The sequence below is a fragment of the Leptodactylus fuscus genome, chromosome 10, assembly GCF_031893055.1.
Source record: "Leptodactylus fuscus isolate aLepFus1 chromosome 10, aLepFus1.hap2, whole genome shotgun sequence".
Classification (NCBI taxonomy): domain Eukaryota; kingdom Metazoa; phylum Chordata; class Amphibia; order Anura; family Leptodactylidae; genus Leptodactylus; species Leptodactylus fuscus.
In genome coordinates this window covers 34,947,595-34,964,050 of record NC_134274.1, presented here as the reverse complement: position 1 = coordinate 34,964,050, position 16,456 = coordinate 34,947,595, and the positions used below count along the sequence as shown (strand labels likewise).

Genomic DNA, 16,456 nt, shown 5'->3' with positions numbered 1-16,456 from the left:
ATCTAATCTAATAAGACAATGTGTATGAACGATAAGGATAATGGATCCATTTCTGCAACATATGGTAACGAACATCTCATACTTGAAGGATTACCTTGTGAAATGTTTGGCCATATGTGTTTGGTCATGCTTTATCTGCCGATCGCTGGAAGCTATATAATGGCATTCAGCTACAAAAATTGTTTAGTTATGTATAACTTATTGGTAAGGCTCTGTTCAGATATGTTTTGCTTCATCATAGGAGTACAGTTATGAAAATGATAGCCATGCCTGATCTGTCCCATGGACACCAATGGCAGTCAAAAGACCCCATTGACTATAAAGCGGTCCATAGAGTTTCCATCATGGTGTGCACCATTTTATCTGATACTTTTGACAGAACCTGTGGCCCGGACTCCTAATGGAATCTCCATCACAGATGTGAACATGGCTTTAGATGTAAAGAATGCATATGTCTGGTCAGATCCGAACTATGAGTCCTACTCCAGATCATTCTAGACCATGCTATCATTGTGTTCCTGATTAGCAGATGAGACTGTGTCCATGTTACATAAAAATAAATAATGCATATAAGGATGGGCTGCGTTGTTAGCTGTGTCTGCTCACAGTAGCGTGACTTAGGTTGCATAGCAGAAAGACTTGACATCTATATCTATTTCTTCGCAACAACATTTATAAGCAATATTATTGTCCAACAGGTCTGAAGTCCTTATCTCTGAGCCAAAATGAAGGAAGATATGCATATACCGAAAAAAGACGCGCACATTGTTGGTAAGTCATGCTAATTGTGATCTGCTTAAGACGTAATTCATAAACTGTTGTTGGATATACGATCGGTTCCTATGGAACTTCTGTATACACAAAATGATGCAATGATGTAGCCTAAAGCATAAAAAGGCAAAAAGAACAAAAAGTTGTCACAGGTCAAATAACAATAGTGGTGTTACATAATCAAAGATTGAGCAACTTAAAAGTAATTGTCTGTCATGAGGTAGTATACGGGTACTGTATGAATATGGACCAAGGTAGAAAGACAACAGTAAGTTACATAGAGAGTCTGGAAAGAGATCCAAAAACTCCTCATTAGAAAGGAAAGACATATAAGGTAGGAAGAGAGCCACTGAAAACACACTTATATAATATGTAACAATCTTATATCCATAGATCTTATTTAACTAATGACTTATTGGTCAATATTGGGCCCAGAGGGAGCTCCTTAGTGATTGAAGTCCTGTGGGATTGCAAAACAAATTGACTATGTAGAAAAAGAAACCTTGTCCTTTAATGCAAATCATAGTTATTCATGTTGAAAAGGCTATTGTTTGTTTCAATGACATAGGTTTGAATGCCCAACCATAAAATCACATTATGGTGAACATGTCCGTGGAAGAACCTTCTGTACTTTGGAATACAACAGGGTCATCTTAGTCTCCCTCTCTAGAGATGAGCGAGTACTGTTCGGATCAACCGATCCGAACAGCACGCTCCAAAGAAATGAATGGATGCACCTGGTACTTCCGCTTTGACGTCGGCCGGCCGCTTAACCCCCCGCGTGCCGGGTACGTCTATTCATTTCTATGCGAGCGTGCTGTTCGGATCGGCTGATCTGAACAGTACTCGCTCATCTCTATACCCTCTCCAAAATTATTGCGATCAACAAGATTGGCCAACAGTCTCACATGTATCAGAACCAGCTGACTGTTCTTTTTAACGCTAATGGTTGTGGAGGGTTGGGGGAAGAGATTTTAGGTATGTTGGATTTCAATGTGCCCGATTCTTTTTAGATCCTGTCCCCATAAATAAATCTGTTTACTCTTGTTCAGTATTTTCTTGAATCACTTGAAATACCTATTCTTGTGAATGGACATCTTTAGAGATCTTTTCAGACTTTTTTTCTGTGTTCTTGGATGAAGCTTGTTAAGAGGACATTCATTCCTTCAAATAACACCCACGTAACACCTCTCACCATACAAGTCTATTTATGTGTAGTATGACCCTGATATATCTATCTATATCTATCTCAGGGTCATACTACCCATTCACTGGCATGTGTTATGTTATTTAGTCTTGTTCTTCATTCTTATTCACAATTCTATAATATCTTAGAAACATCTCCTGCATTCAGGCTTGCCAACACAATGGAATCCACTAAACATGTATCAGACTTTCTTCTTTTCATATTTGCCGACTTGTAATAGTCTATGACTTGGTTTTCCACTAACCCAACTTGGTCTCTCTTATAAATCTAGCTGCCAGGCTGGCTTTCCTCACTAATCCAATGATCCTACATCTTTCTGCATATCAACCATTGGTGCCTACTTCCAGAATATAAACTGTAGCCCTACATATTACCTACCCGTGGTCACGTTCTTCTACTAACAAATCCATAACCCTCGACCTCTCTCATCTTCTACTACTTTTTTACCTATGTTCTATATAGTTTATGTAAGTTAGAACTTGTATCCATTAAAAAACGGAATGGGATTGAGCAGCAGCCATGTGACCAATGGACATGATGTTTTTGAAGTCCTGCATAACCCCTTTAAGACACTGTTTAGATCTTCCCACGATGTACCTGACTTACTACAACTCATCATAATTTCTTGCAAAACTTTTGTTCCGGTCATCTCATGGCTTTGTCTTTTAATGAACTAATCATGCATTTCTAGATGTCTCATTTCAACCTCCATCATCTAAAAGAATGGAAGCTGTGATAAATTGGTGAAATGTATTCTTTAGTGTAACGTAGCTATGTGTAACCATACGTGTAGGTTAACTGATGTCAGCTACATTATTGTAAAACATCTTCCTATTCTAACACCTCCAGCTTTGCCATCTGTTCAGCTGACGTGAGTGTTGTCTTATCATTTCTTTACCTAGGGCGACACATATAATCTTGTAGACGTTCTTCGGATGAGGCCACACATTATGGAAAAGCTGCATCTCTTTTGTTTTAGCTTTTGTTTATACTTTGTATATATTTCTCATTCCTTGTGAAGCCACTCTTGGCTTTGGCTCAAAAATTGCATCAAAATCTGGAAGCTGATTTTAGCACCAGCCTTCAGCTTGTGGGACATCAAGGTCTTTTAGATGTCTGCCTCTACTCACTGGTCCCCATAGACATAACGAGGACTGTGTATGGTTTGTAGCATCTGTATTCCAAACAGTGTCCAAGACTGTATTCACACCTGCGATGGAGGTTCTGTTAGAAGTCTCCATTGCAGATTCCATCAAAACTAGAAGGCAGTGGTGTACTAGGAATGGTGGGGCCCCGTGGTGAACGTTTGACATGTCCCTCCAGAGTATAACAATCGAAGACCCAGGGGAGGATACAAACATAAAAAACAATGTTACTTGCGCCTCCTGGTCTCCAGCATACTCTCTGCTGAAGTCGGCCATTTTCAATGATGTATGGGATGTCACGTGAGCTGGGGCACAAGCCCTGGCTCATGTGACATCTGGGGCATCACCAAGTAGACCTGAAGTCTTCCGGAGCCCAGGAGAGGTAAGAGTGTTTTTTTTTGTTTTTTTTTAATGTTCCCTCACCGCTCCTAGCCCTCCGACCATTATACTCAGGGGGGTCTAAAAACACCCCATAATATGATAGTGGTGTTTGTAGCTTCACATCCGCCTCCACTTCTGTAAAAATATTACATTATAATGTAATATTGTCTGTTGGGTGTCCATCATGAGACATATAGTTAATGCTTATGCTATAGTTTCTGCTTTTAACAAAGTAGAACAATGCAAATGTTAGTATATCTATGAACCGAGCCTGAGCAGAGTTCTTAAACCTGTTACTTATTACTGACCTTTAAGACCTATAATATATGGATGGAACAACATTATTTTCCAGATCCACAGCCTGGACAACTGTTATTGCTATCCTTAGGCTATGTTCCCACTGGAGTTCTGGTCTCTTATTATAGAGGAAGCCATGATATTGTGCTGGAGCCAGAAGTAGACTGGGGTCTCATTGACTGTCGGGGGTCCCATTGAAATTTCTGTCCTTTTGACAAGAATGGCAATAAACGGAGTATAAAGTATGGCATTGCCCTTATATGTTCACTATAAGCAAGATGAAAAGCTTTATTTTGCAATCCATGGTAATAATTGATAATTTCGATATAAATCCTAAATGATGCATTCACGATACACCTAGGTATGAAATGTACAGAGATCATATATTTCTCTTTTTCCTTTGTTAAATTTGTGACATTGTCTCTGTGCAGATGGCTTTCCTGATAACACTTATGACAACCCTGCCTTTCAACAAGATGAAAAGCCAGCAAGTAATGGGATAATAAAGCAGGAGACAGACAAGTAAGTCACATCCCTTCTGTATCCGTCTGTTTTTATATCCCCAGCTGTGATTTAAGTGGGGTCAGTCTCTGTTGACAACTCCTCACAAAAGAGCATTTATTTTAATGTTTGGTAGGCAGTGCGGTGCGACGCTACCTAGTAGCCTGCGTATTCCCGGAGACCTGCTCAATAAATCTTTGTGATGCTGCTATTAAAACAAAAAGTCTATATTTTATTATACTGTGCTTCAAATGTCTACTTAGTGTCAGAAGGAGTCATTTACAAGGTGGCAAAATCTGACATACATCCTTCATGGGTAGAAGTTTCAAGATTCGGTTGCTTGCCTCTTTGCAATACTGTTGTAGTCGCCATAGACGTTGCATCATGCAAGCATTGGTTTGCAATGCGTTACTTGGATTATTACATAATTATATTCTTATGCATGGAAGATATATCCTCCTGAGATTTTCCATTTTCTGCATGATTGACAGTATTGTAGAAGAACACAAGGGTTAATCTCCTGTGGATCGGCTCCTTCTTGGACCGGTTGGAGGACCAAGAAGTGGACTTTGTCCTACTGCAGCCAGTTGTCTTACAGCTAGATACATATAATGAGTAGGAGGAGGGCAGGCACACCGACACACACAGATTTCTTTATATGTTTCTCAATTTTAACTATACTTTGGAAGATAGGACCAAGGAAATGAAGGGAGGAAATGCTGCAATGTCATTTTAGTGTTCCTTTAGGGACAGAAGGATACTGTCTGCGGTGAGCTCCATGCTGGAGAACAACTCCCATCCTATGTATGAGACCGTGATGGCACTGGGCAGTACTGTCAGTGACCGACTGCTTCACCCCAAGTGTGAGAAGCAGCGCTATCGGAGATCCTTCCTCCCAACCACGGTCAGGCTGTGTAATCAACATCAGGCTAAGTGAAGATCACTCCGCACAGAGAACTAAATAATCCTGAGTCTTTCTTTTCTTCTCACTTGCTATGACTCCTAGTGTCTTTTCTATCTGCTATGAGCTTGTATATGTTCTTTCTTGTAATATATTACTGTATTATCCATTCTGCTGGAACACACTGAATTTCCCCATGGCGGGGGTACTAAATAATTATCTTGTCTTTAATACTCTTAAACAAGCATTGTACCAATGATTGGCATCTGCGGAGCGCTGGCACAGTCTCTATTACATTTACAACCGCTGATCAGAATCCTACCAGACAGCATCATATGCCTTCAGGCTGCTAACGTACAGGACTGTATATAGCTAATTTAACGTTTACATTTTGGCGCTATAATACATTTTTTACAGCTTAGTGTTTTTACAGGAAAAGTAAAAATCTTCCTTCTACGGCTTTCTAATGTCACTTGGGGATCATCAGTGAAGCAATGATTATATGCGTATTACCCTCCCTATTATAATAAATTCTTTTAGTTTCCCATCAGAGAGATTTTTCCCTGATTATTATTTATCAGCACAATTTCTTTATAGTTAAAGTGGTTTTCTTATCTTTGAATATAATGGCATAATACTAGTCTATTTAGTTACATCTGGATGGGTGAGGATCCTACTACTGATACCCCCCTAAAGACATAGGGAACTCCGTGCTATTTAAAGGATTTATCCTACTTCTTAAAGCTGCAAGTGTGAATTAAAATAACGCATATACACATTTTCAATTCCCTGCAGAGTTGGTCCTGACACTCCAGCGACCCCCCCCCCATATCGTTGTATAAGTGACCAGCATAGGACCACTGCTGCCAATCTGTGACTTCAGTGGCCACATTTCATTGTGACCACTGAGCACACTGAATTAGTATGAGCTAGCCATTTGTATACAAGAAGATAAGATCCTTCAATAGTCCCACCATGGGGAAATTCAGCATGGATAATACAGTAATATATTACAAGAACACTTACAAGCTCATAGCAGATAGAAAAGATACTAGGAGTCATAACAACTAAGAAGAAAAGAGAGACTCAGGATCATTTAGTTCTTTGTGTGGAGTGATCTCCACTTAGCCTGATGTTGATTATACAGCCTGACCAGGTTGAGAGGAATGATCTCTGATAGCGCTCCTTCTCACACTTGGGGTGAAGCAGTCGGTCACTTACAGTACTGCCCAGTGCTATCACCGTCTCATACATGGGATGGGATTTGTTCTCCAGCATGGAGCTCACCACGTACAGTGTCCTTCTGTCAACCACCACCTCTAATGGGTCCAAGGGGCTTCCCAGGACAGAGCTGGCCCTTCTAACCAAAGGGGGCACTGCTGTATTGGTGGGAGATTGATGAAGTGAGTAATTATGTTTTTCATAGGATTCACAAACCTAGCCCCTTTATTCTCTGCTTCAGTGCTATCCCAAGCGTATGTGTTTTATTGTGAACTTAATAATACTCTACAAGCATCTATTAAATCCGATCTTATTTTCCACAACAATTTTCTGTGTTTATCAGTAGAGCACAGGACAATTGAAGGAAATGCTGCTCCGATACATTTTATCCAGAAGAATATGGCATATTACTTAGTCAGTTATTTTATTCTTCTTAGGGAATACTCTGGAAATAATTATATCTGTATGATACATTTGTCAGTCAAGTTCATTCATGAGTCACCCGTACATGTGGATACACGGGCTGACATTATAACAAGTATTTCAGTAAAGGGCGTAAATTACACGCTGAGACGACTCATTATAATAAGAATCCCATCTCGCTAGCCTTTCTGTAGCCGAATACAGTTTATTACAATATCCTGTGCTCTCCATATCTTTGCCACTTTTATGTATGTAACTCATTCCGTCTAGTTATTTTACTTCTGAGTGCTGAGCGGGGATGTCTTTTTATTCTACACAACATGCCTGTGTAAATGACAGCTTTCCAGTTGCTTGTCACTGACGTTACTTAGCCCAATGCAGGGTACAATTTTCATTTCAGTAACACCGTATGTGCTTTTAATGTTCTATTTTTCCCCTGACGACAAATATATTATGATTGTTTATGAATACTGAGAACATCAACGTCTTATTTCCAGGCTTAGATTATACTTCCGTTTTATTTATGTAAAAATCTATTCATAGACAGGACTATGGAGTTGGTAGTCCAAACCATGGTCCATGACTCATTTATTCTTCCACCACTTGACTTTGACTCTGACTCTGATTCTGACTTTTTACTGCTTGTGTCTAACCATGACTGTCACCCAAACTGGCCCCAATTTTGATTCCGACTCTGCTTGTTTAAAATATTAAACAAGCCATTTGGATGGAAGGGGAGTTATTTTATATGCATATTGCAAAGGAGGGAGATATATGGAAGGTTACCAATTCTATAGAAATGTTACCTGGTAAACCATTGATATTACTTCTGGTCAAGCATCTGTATGAAGTAGAGCAAAGTCAGAAAATGTTCCGTGTCTGCTTGAGAGCAAAATGGTACCAGTAATAAAAAGTGACTAAAGCAATGGATATTTTAGGACTAACCCGAAACTGAAGATGCATACAAGTTACCTTCCCTCCTGTAGCCATGTCTAGTGGTGTTAAGGTCCATGTACATGGGATGAGAATACCCCAAATTATCATTTATATGAAGGATCTTTAGAAAGCATGGCCCATGTTCATTGATCGAGCAATGAATGTTAATTCTTCATTTGTGGCTAATCTTATCTTATAGACTCACCTAAAAAGCAATATTAGCAGCAAAACCCCTTGTATATATGTCGCTTGCAATGGAAACACATGTAAAGGAGGAAAATGTAAAATAATCTGATTATTATGTCCAAAAAACTCATAAGATTGCAAGAAAACATGCGTCCATCAAGCTCTATCATCAATCGTTGCTTGTTATGAGCTATTTATCTGCCAATAAGAGCGAACCCTTACTCAAAAGGGGTTGCAAAAGTGGCAATTACCATCTGACCCATTCTCCCAGGTGGACCCATGAATCTCCAATGTTCAATATAAGATCATCTGCACATATCTGTGAGCAATATGAAGGCACATCAGTTTGCCGTATTAGTACATTTCGGTCAACCAGTTGTGGCAGGACGCAAGGTTGTCAGTTGTTAAGTTGTCGGCCCAAGAGCTTCAAGCGATGCCTAGTTATCTCCAATATTCTATTATTTTGGCACGTTCTGTTAGTTATACCAAGAACCCTTTAGCACAATAACTTGGAGATCATTTATTAATAGAAATCCAGATTAGATAATCACTTAACTAGATCTTCATCTGCAAATTTAGATGGTCTTGTCCTGGTCAGAATATATTGAATACATACTATGTAAATGAAATAATATATTAAATGTAAATCAACATTACTTCATTTCTAATTACAGACTTGCTACAATGTATGTTGAAAGCCAGAGCATGACCATGACAGCCATGTATATACCTTGTACATGGGATTACATTCCATATATGTCTTGGACTTGCCTAGATCTTGGCAGTGTCTTATCTGCTTTTACACGAACACGTCACTAGATACACAGCTTACAAATTAGTGGCTAAGATTCCTCCTCCCCAGTTCTGATCCTGCTGCCTGGTAATAGGACCACCTCTGTACATGCAGTAATATAACCATCGCACAGTATTGTCAGACGCTGGCTTTCTGCACATTAGTCTTTAGATACTGCTGCCTCTCTTGCTCCTTTTTTATTTTTTTCGGAGTTAATTGCTATAGCAGCAAATGTAATTGCACCTACTGGCTGGGGTTCAGCTATTCTTAATGCTCCGCTTGGTATAAAAGCAGATATAAAGGCATTATACACCGGCAATAAAGTATACGAGGGTAACGTGCAATTATGTTTTTAACAACATTTCCATTCTGTTCTTGGGGCTTAACTTCATAATCCAATGTAAAATGATGTTTGTGCACAGAAAAGCACAGATTTTTCTAGGCAGAAATTGAACCGTAAAGTACAGCTCTATTATATATGTAATATATACTGTAAATAAGGAGATGTAGCGTCAATTCTACAAAGGATCACACAATGCTGGCGAATGTGCCTTTTATACGTGTATATATCTACAATATGCCCATAGTGGGTAAATCAGATTTAAAGGGAGTATGTTATTCCTAGACAGGTGAGGGTAACTAAAATAGACTTATGTGGATGGTTACACTAGATGCATGACCACCCACTAGTTCACATTGCATAGAGATTCACTATGATTCACCGGTTTATCCCTCTGTTTTTGATTGATGTCTCTAATGGTCTCCAGAATGGGTGCTGGAACTCACTGAGAAGCTAAACTTGTGTGATAGCCTTATTTTCACTTCAGCCTCCAATTCCTCTTCCATTTTCCCCCCTCTTTCTTTCCAAAAGGGTTTATTGGCCCCAAACCAATGGGCCTTGTCAGCAATGTGGCTCCCACTGTGGACCCTGCTGCTGATTCAATCTGTGGCAGGACACTTTTTTTTTTTTTTTTTCCTCAGCGTCCTTCTCCGACCTCTGCCTCCCATTGAAAGTAACAGGAGACAGATTGAGGGCAGAATTTGCCTCTGATTTTGTGGTGGAATCCGCCTCAATCAGCACAAAATTCTGCCAAGTGAACGTACCCTTAAGGATGTTGACTGAGTGATAATTTGGTCAATAGTTGTTCACCATCCTCCCTATACAGATGTTTTTATATATTTATTGGTCTCTGCTTATCTCCCTTAATAAAAAGATTGGATATATTCTCTGATGCCTCTCATGTTCGGATGTTTTTTTCCCTTACATCTACAGTCCTGTCTGAGAGGACCTTCCCATACATAACAGATGGCCAATCTTGTAAAAACAGGCAAATTCTTACAATATTCCTTCAATATTTACAGCTACCTTAAGACCACATTAATTCAGGAGCAAGTGAAGAGTAATTCTGGCAGACAATGGGAGGCAGATTCCAGACAAACGTATGAGCTGATTTTGAGGTTGAATCCTCAAGAACCGCTGCAAATTCTGCTATGTGAACATGTCAGGAATGCAGTATTCCAACAAATTAAATTTTGCTTAGATATAAATCCTCGAAATATCACTGGTCTTAAGAGAATTAAAACACCATTGTCAGGAATCTGTTTAACCGATGTTGCTTTAAGATTACCGTGTCGACCTGAGAAGCTTCTGCAGTGTTCAGTGTTCTCCGAGGATTATCCAATTATCAGCTCAGGAGACTTATTTAAACCCTCTCCCTCCTCATCCAGGTGCCTGTTATTTGGTTGTATCTAGTGTGGATTCCATATCCTGATTGATTGTTCTTGACTGCTTTATACTTGCCTTTGGATTGTCATAGGAAATCTGCTTATCTTGTTACATTTTTTTTTACAGTTTTTAAGCACCAGTTGAGACTTCAGTTTATATGCAATACAAGCATTTGATTTCTAATCAATCTATTTTACAAATTGTTCAACATGACAGACTGATATCTACATTTTAATGGCTATAATACTATAAAATTTACATATACTTTGTGTCCCTACTAGGAAGAAAAAAAAAGCGAAAAAGCAATCTGTACCCATGGTGGGCTTTCTTGAGCTGGTAAGTAGTGCACATAGATATACATCAATGAGCTGTATTTTTCACCCATCTTTGATAGCTGCTACTTAATAACTTATGATTAGTTTTTAAAATATTGTGTTCTGACATTGATGACCTTTTCAGGATTATGACACTGATGGCCTTTTCTATCTTTTGACCTATCCAGTGAAGAGGTCACAGCACTGGGATGAGTACTGCTGCTTCTTCACTGTTTATCAAGCACAATGCCATACATTGTGTGGAGGTTGTTCTTGGTATTGCATCTCATCTCTATTCATCTGAGTAGGATTGAGCTGCAAACAGGCCTTGACCAATGAAATTGATGTCAGGAGTGGATTTAGCAAAAGGGAGAAGTATAAGCGCTTCTTTTATGTTTCACATTCCTTTGAATTCCCTATTGGTTTCCCAGGCATAATGGTTCTGTGACCCCGATTGCTACATCACTGCTACGATTTAATTTCATGTAACGGCATGGGGAATTTTTCATATACCTGCATCAGAGGCAGCCATTTTGTACTCTCTTGGTCTTATATATTTGTACAAAGTGTTAGGGAAAATATGCACCTAAGAATTATTTATATTGTGTGAATCCATATATCTTTGCCATGCAGATTGAACTGAGTACATATATTTCTTCTCTTCCAGTTTACGTTTGCAGATACTTGGGATATATTGCTGATGGTTGTTGGTTTAATATGTGCTCTGGCCTCTGGCACTGGACTTCCGATTATGATCATAGTCTTTGGGAACATGACGGATTCCTTTGTCCAAAGTGGCATGGATATAAATCGTAAGCATTTTGGCTGTACTTAAACTCTCTTACCTTTTCCCAGGTCTGTCATTCTTTTATATCTACTTACAGTCCTGTCTCTGTCCATATGTGATATTTATTCTGGAATTATAAGAGAAGGCCTGTATTTATGGAAAGATGAATGAAATCTACATTGAAGCTAAGGCATAGAGCATACTGGCTTGCAAATATGTACTAAGTATTATTGATGTTGAAGAATTGATTAATGTCTCCTATCCACTGCAAAGATTCCCAACAATCACAAGAATGGGGTTCCGAGTCGTGGGTTTGAACGGAGGGGCTCTACTGGTCTCCTAAGCTGTCTTGAGAAGCATATACCCTGCAAAGGGGGAAAAAAAGTCTAAACTTTTGTGGTAGTCTTGGGACACGTTCACTTCAAAGTTCTCTATTTTTGCCCCTCTGATTTTTCAATAGGCTCACTAGCCCCAAACAAATGGGCCTTATCAGCAAAGTGGCTTTCACTGTGGACTATGTGGCTAATTAATTCCACGGCAAGAAAAGGACACTTTTTTTATTTTTTTATTTTTTTTTACAGTTTTTAGAATTTGAGAATTCAATTTATATGGACTACAAGCATTAAACAATGTCTCACATCCAGTGCTTAGACTCCCAACAATCACAAGAATGGAGTCCTGTGTCTCTGGTTTGAACGGAGTGGCTCATGTACGATGCTGCTCTATTCCATGGGAACTGAGTTTAGCGCTGAACTGTCTTGGTCAGTCCTAAAAACTTTGACTTTTGCTACATTCAGAATTAGGTGCAGTACCCCATTATTGTGATTGTGATGGGATTCTCCACATTGAGACCCACAGTAATTAGACATTGTGAATAGTTGTGATGGTGGGACACTGCCTTTAAATTCTGTTAAAAATTGTTTACCTTTCTCTTTTCTTTTTCTCTTTATATAGTAACTGAATTGCAGCCTACTGTTGCGTCAGATGAATGTGCACAGAAGCAAATAGGAAAAATTGATATAGAAGCTGAAATGACAAAGTAAGATGATGGCACAACTCATATTCTTTAAACCAAATTTATCAAAAAGTTCTAGCTTTGTATTAGTGCCCCTCTACCCTTTTATGATATGACATATTGCATGTACTATCATATTTGCTTTTTTTACTACTATACATATATGAACCTGTACAGTGCTCGCTCTCAAACTAGATAAATGTGTGAAGGGGTGATGACCCACATGAGTGTCACCATTAGAGAGAACTATAGACTGGTTGGACTAGCAGGTGCAAGTGAGCTCATTTAGGTTACTTCAACTTGATGTTTGCCATTGACAGACTATTTAAAGGATAATGGTAATACATCATTAAAGGGGTATTCCTGGGTTATATAGTTATGGGATTGTCATGGGTTTGTCCATTTACTTCTATAGGAGCCATTCAAGCAAGCATGCTTGGTTGATTCCATGACTACTACAAAAACTAGCAGAAAGAGCAAAGTATATGTATTGTAAGAAAGTAACAGGCAGAGTTCTGGAGTCCAGATGAATCAGCCCCAGGTTTCTGACGTGTGGTTCAGGGCAGATCTGGAATAGCCTCAGACCTGGGTGTAGATAATTGGCTCATTACTGAGCCAGAAAAAGGCTGCACTACAATGCAGATCCATGGAGAGAAAGGAGGTGTATGGTTCTGTCCTGTAACCCTGAGTCCAGTGAGACAATATTGTGCTTGTTTTGTTCGTGTGGCTGGAAGTAAGCCATATGTATAGTTAGGTTATTAGTTCTGTTTAGTTAGTTGCTCAGACAAGCAGGTTTTTATTTTGTTTTCGTCTGAAGTTAAGGCTGTATTTTGTTTTGCTCATTTTGTTCCTGAAGTCAAGGTCTCTAAATAAACCAGTTTGCTACATGTTTTATGTCCCTGTCTTGACTGTTTGGGTCCACACCACTGCTTCTACCAAGCTAACTTCCCCACAGTATAGACACTTCTAGTACTCTTGCACTGACCACCACATCCCAGTAGAGAATAGATCACCATGTGGGACTGTGATCTATTCTGCAGATAATTTAGTCCCAGGGGTGGGACTTGCATTCTGCAAACATTTATAGCATCCAATGTATGCTATGAATATCTAAGATGGGAAAATGTTCTAAGCACATGGAGGAAACTGTTATTTTTGGGTTAAATCTGTAGCAATATTCATTGTATAGTGTCAATCACCTTGAAATTATTCTCAGTTTCCAAATTATATTTGTCATCTGTGTATTTACTACTTCACTCATCTGTCACATATATTTTACATATATATGTCACATCTAGATAATTCTTATATAAAATATGTAATTACACATCATGTTAAAGCAAAGCCAAGATATCATTCTGGCTGCCAACAGCTTTGTTTTCAGGTCCGTGTCCGCTTTATTGAATCTGTTTCATAATGTGTCCATCATATAGTTTACTATGTGGTTCCTTGATCATCTGCAAATAAATTTCTCTTTCTATACCTTATTGATGGAAAATGAGAGTGATAAATGATTACTGTATTTTCTTCACCCCCCAGATATTCCTACTATTACATTGGCATTGGTGGTGCCGTTTTCGTATTGAGTCTCTTCCAAATCTGGACCTTTTTGTTATCTGCCTCGCGTCAGACTCATAGGATTCGGCAAAAGTTTTTCAAAGCCATTCTTCATCAGGATATGGCTTGGTTTGATGCAAACCAAATTGGGACACTGAACAACAGACTAACAGAGTAAGGAAATCTGCTGATAGGAGACCCATCATGCTACATAGATGATGTCACAGAATTGTTCTATGTAGTACTAGTCATGAGGACATCGGCAGCTTGTATGACTTTTCCTGAATTATTTATGGACATTTTTATTTATTTAGTAGTCTCCAGTTCTACGGTATTTAGAATACTAGCATTTTGTGGAATAGTTAATAAGAACATGTCCATAGTTGTGTAGGAAACAGCTGTGAAATGTTACTAATAGTATGCACCTATATCATCATCTCTTGCAAATGTCACATTTTGATGTCACAGGACCGGCCACTACTAGTAGACAACAGATACGACAAGCTATAAATTCTGTAAACCCTATTAATAATAATAATAATAATTAATAATAAAAAATAATAAAAATAAAATTTATTATTATATTGACAATGTATTGTGTATTGGAATATTACTTTTAATTTATTAATTTGTTTTTATTTCCAGGGATATTAATACTATTCATGAAGGACTTGGGGACAAGATTTCTATATTTGCCCAGTTCTTTTCCACCTTCATAAGTGGAATAATCATTGGATTTGTGCATGGCTGGAAGCTGACATTAGTCATCCTGTCCGTGAGTCCACTTCTTGGTGTATCTGCCGCTGTCTGGACTATGGTAAATATGATGACTTGGTCACATTTCCATGTAAACATGTTGGATTTTTTTTTTTTTTTTTTTTATCTTAATGATAAACCTAACAAGGTTTTCCAATGAAAGCAAGTATCCTATCCGCTATGCAATGGACAACTCAGACCCCCACTGATCAGGAGGACAGGACAAATGGATGGAGTGATGGTAAGGGAGCATGCACACCACTCCATTCATTGCAATGGGAGCTCCAGAGGTAGCCAAGACAAATCTCCTCCTTCTCCTTATCAGTAGGTGTCTGAGCAATTGGACCCCAATGATATGCAAATCATCCCCTATACAATGGATAGGGAATAATAGGACTGTGTGGCAAAGATGTGCCACTTCTATGCCAGATTGTGTATCTATAAATTCCCCAAATTGTCTTTAATTTTTTAATTCATGTTTTTGTTACTTTTGTGTATTTTATGCAACCTATACCATACAATTTGCCTGTTTCTCAGGGTCATTTCTTGAGCTTATTCTTACTGTCCTGTGTATCATTGATGTACATTTTCTATGGGCAGTCAACACTGCAGGTATTTCTGTATAACAGGTACATGATAGACAGAGGTGATGACAGTATTTGTCATGTTTATTCAACGTGCTCAAGGGTATGACATTATTTTTTTCTGGCAATAATCCCATTGATTTCTTTAAAGGATTTTGAACAGCAGAAATAACTTATGTACAAAATAGCACAAAATAAAAACTCCATCAAAAGTGCTATAAAATGTATGTTAGGTATAAAAAATGGCATTTTAAAATTGCTGTTTGAAGGAACCATAAAGGGATTTTTATTTTTTTACCCTAAATTGCAAAAGGAGTAATGGTCACCTTACCATCCCCTGTAGGTACGCTGGTATTGCCTGCTTGAGCCCCTGCCCGTCTCTATTTTCCAGGCTCCAGCTATGAAGTGGCATGTTGACAAGTGACCACTGCAACTGGTTTATTGCAAGCTCGCATATGTCTGCTCATTTTCTGTATTTGTTATACCAAGTATACTATATATGAATACTATAAATAAATATATTCTTTATTTTCAGCTACTCGCTTCCTTCACAACCAAAGAATTGTCCGCTTACTCAAAAGCAGGAGCTGTAGCAGAGGAAATTCTCACAGCAATACGGACAGTTGTTGCATTCAATGGTCAAGAAAAGGCACTTAGACAGTAAGTGGTCTCTGAGATACATAGGCCCAAGTGCAAAAAAGAGCCCTGTACAAATTGTGCATCACCTTATTACCCCTCTATGCCAGAACTGGTTTAAAGGGATTGATAAATTCTCCCATTACTTTTTTTTAAAGGAAAAGATTTAGTACAACCTGTATTTTATTCTATCCTTAGGAGTCCAGTGGGCAGAGCTGACTGCCAGTGTCAGATTGAGGTTGCACAGTTCTGGGGGCCCACACTTCAATAGCCCCTAGGAAATAGACCATGTTACCCCACAACTTTAATTGTTTTCTGT

General features: G+C 38.7%; 1 protein-coding gene across 1 annotated transcript in view; it reads left to right on the top strand.

Moving 5' to 3' along the window:
* Nucleotides 1-697: 697 nt before the first annotated feature.
* LOC142183027 (ATP-dependent translocase ABCB1-like) overlaps nt 698-16,456 on the top strand; it is a 37,668-nt gene continuing 21,909 nt past the window's right edge. The window contains exons 1-8 of the mRNA XM_075257901.1: nt 698-771; nt 4,233-4,323; nt 10,770-10,824; nt 11,470-11,614; nt 12,544-12,628; nt 14,144-14,335; nt 14,807-14,978; nt 16,037-16,161. Coding sequence (XP_075114002.1) covers nt 726-771; nt 4,233-4,323; nt 10,770-10,824; nt 11,470-11,614; nt 12,544-12,628; nt 14,144-14,335; nt 14,807-14,978; nt 16,037-16,161 — 911 coding nt within the window. The 5' untranslated portion in view covers nt 698-725. The remainder of the gene's footprint in view (nt 772-4,232; nt 4,324-10,769; nt 10,825-11,469; nt 11,615-12,543; nt 12,629-14,143; nt 14,336-14,806; nt 14,979-16,036; nt 16,162-16,456) is intronic.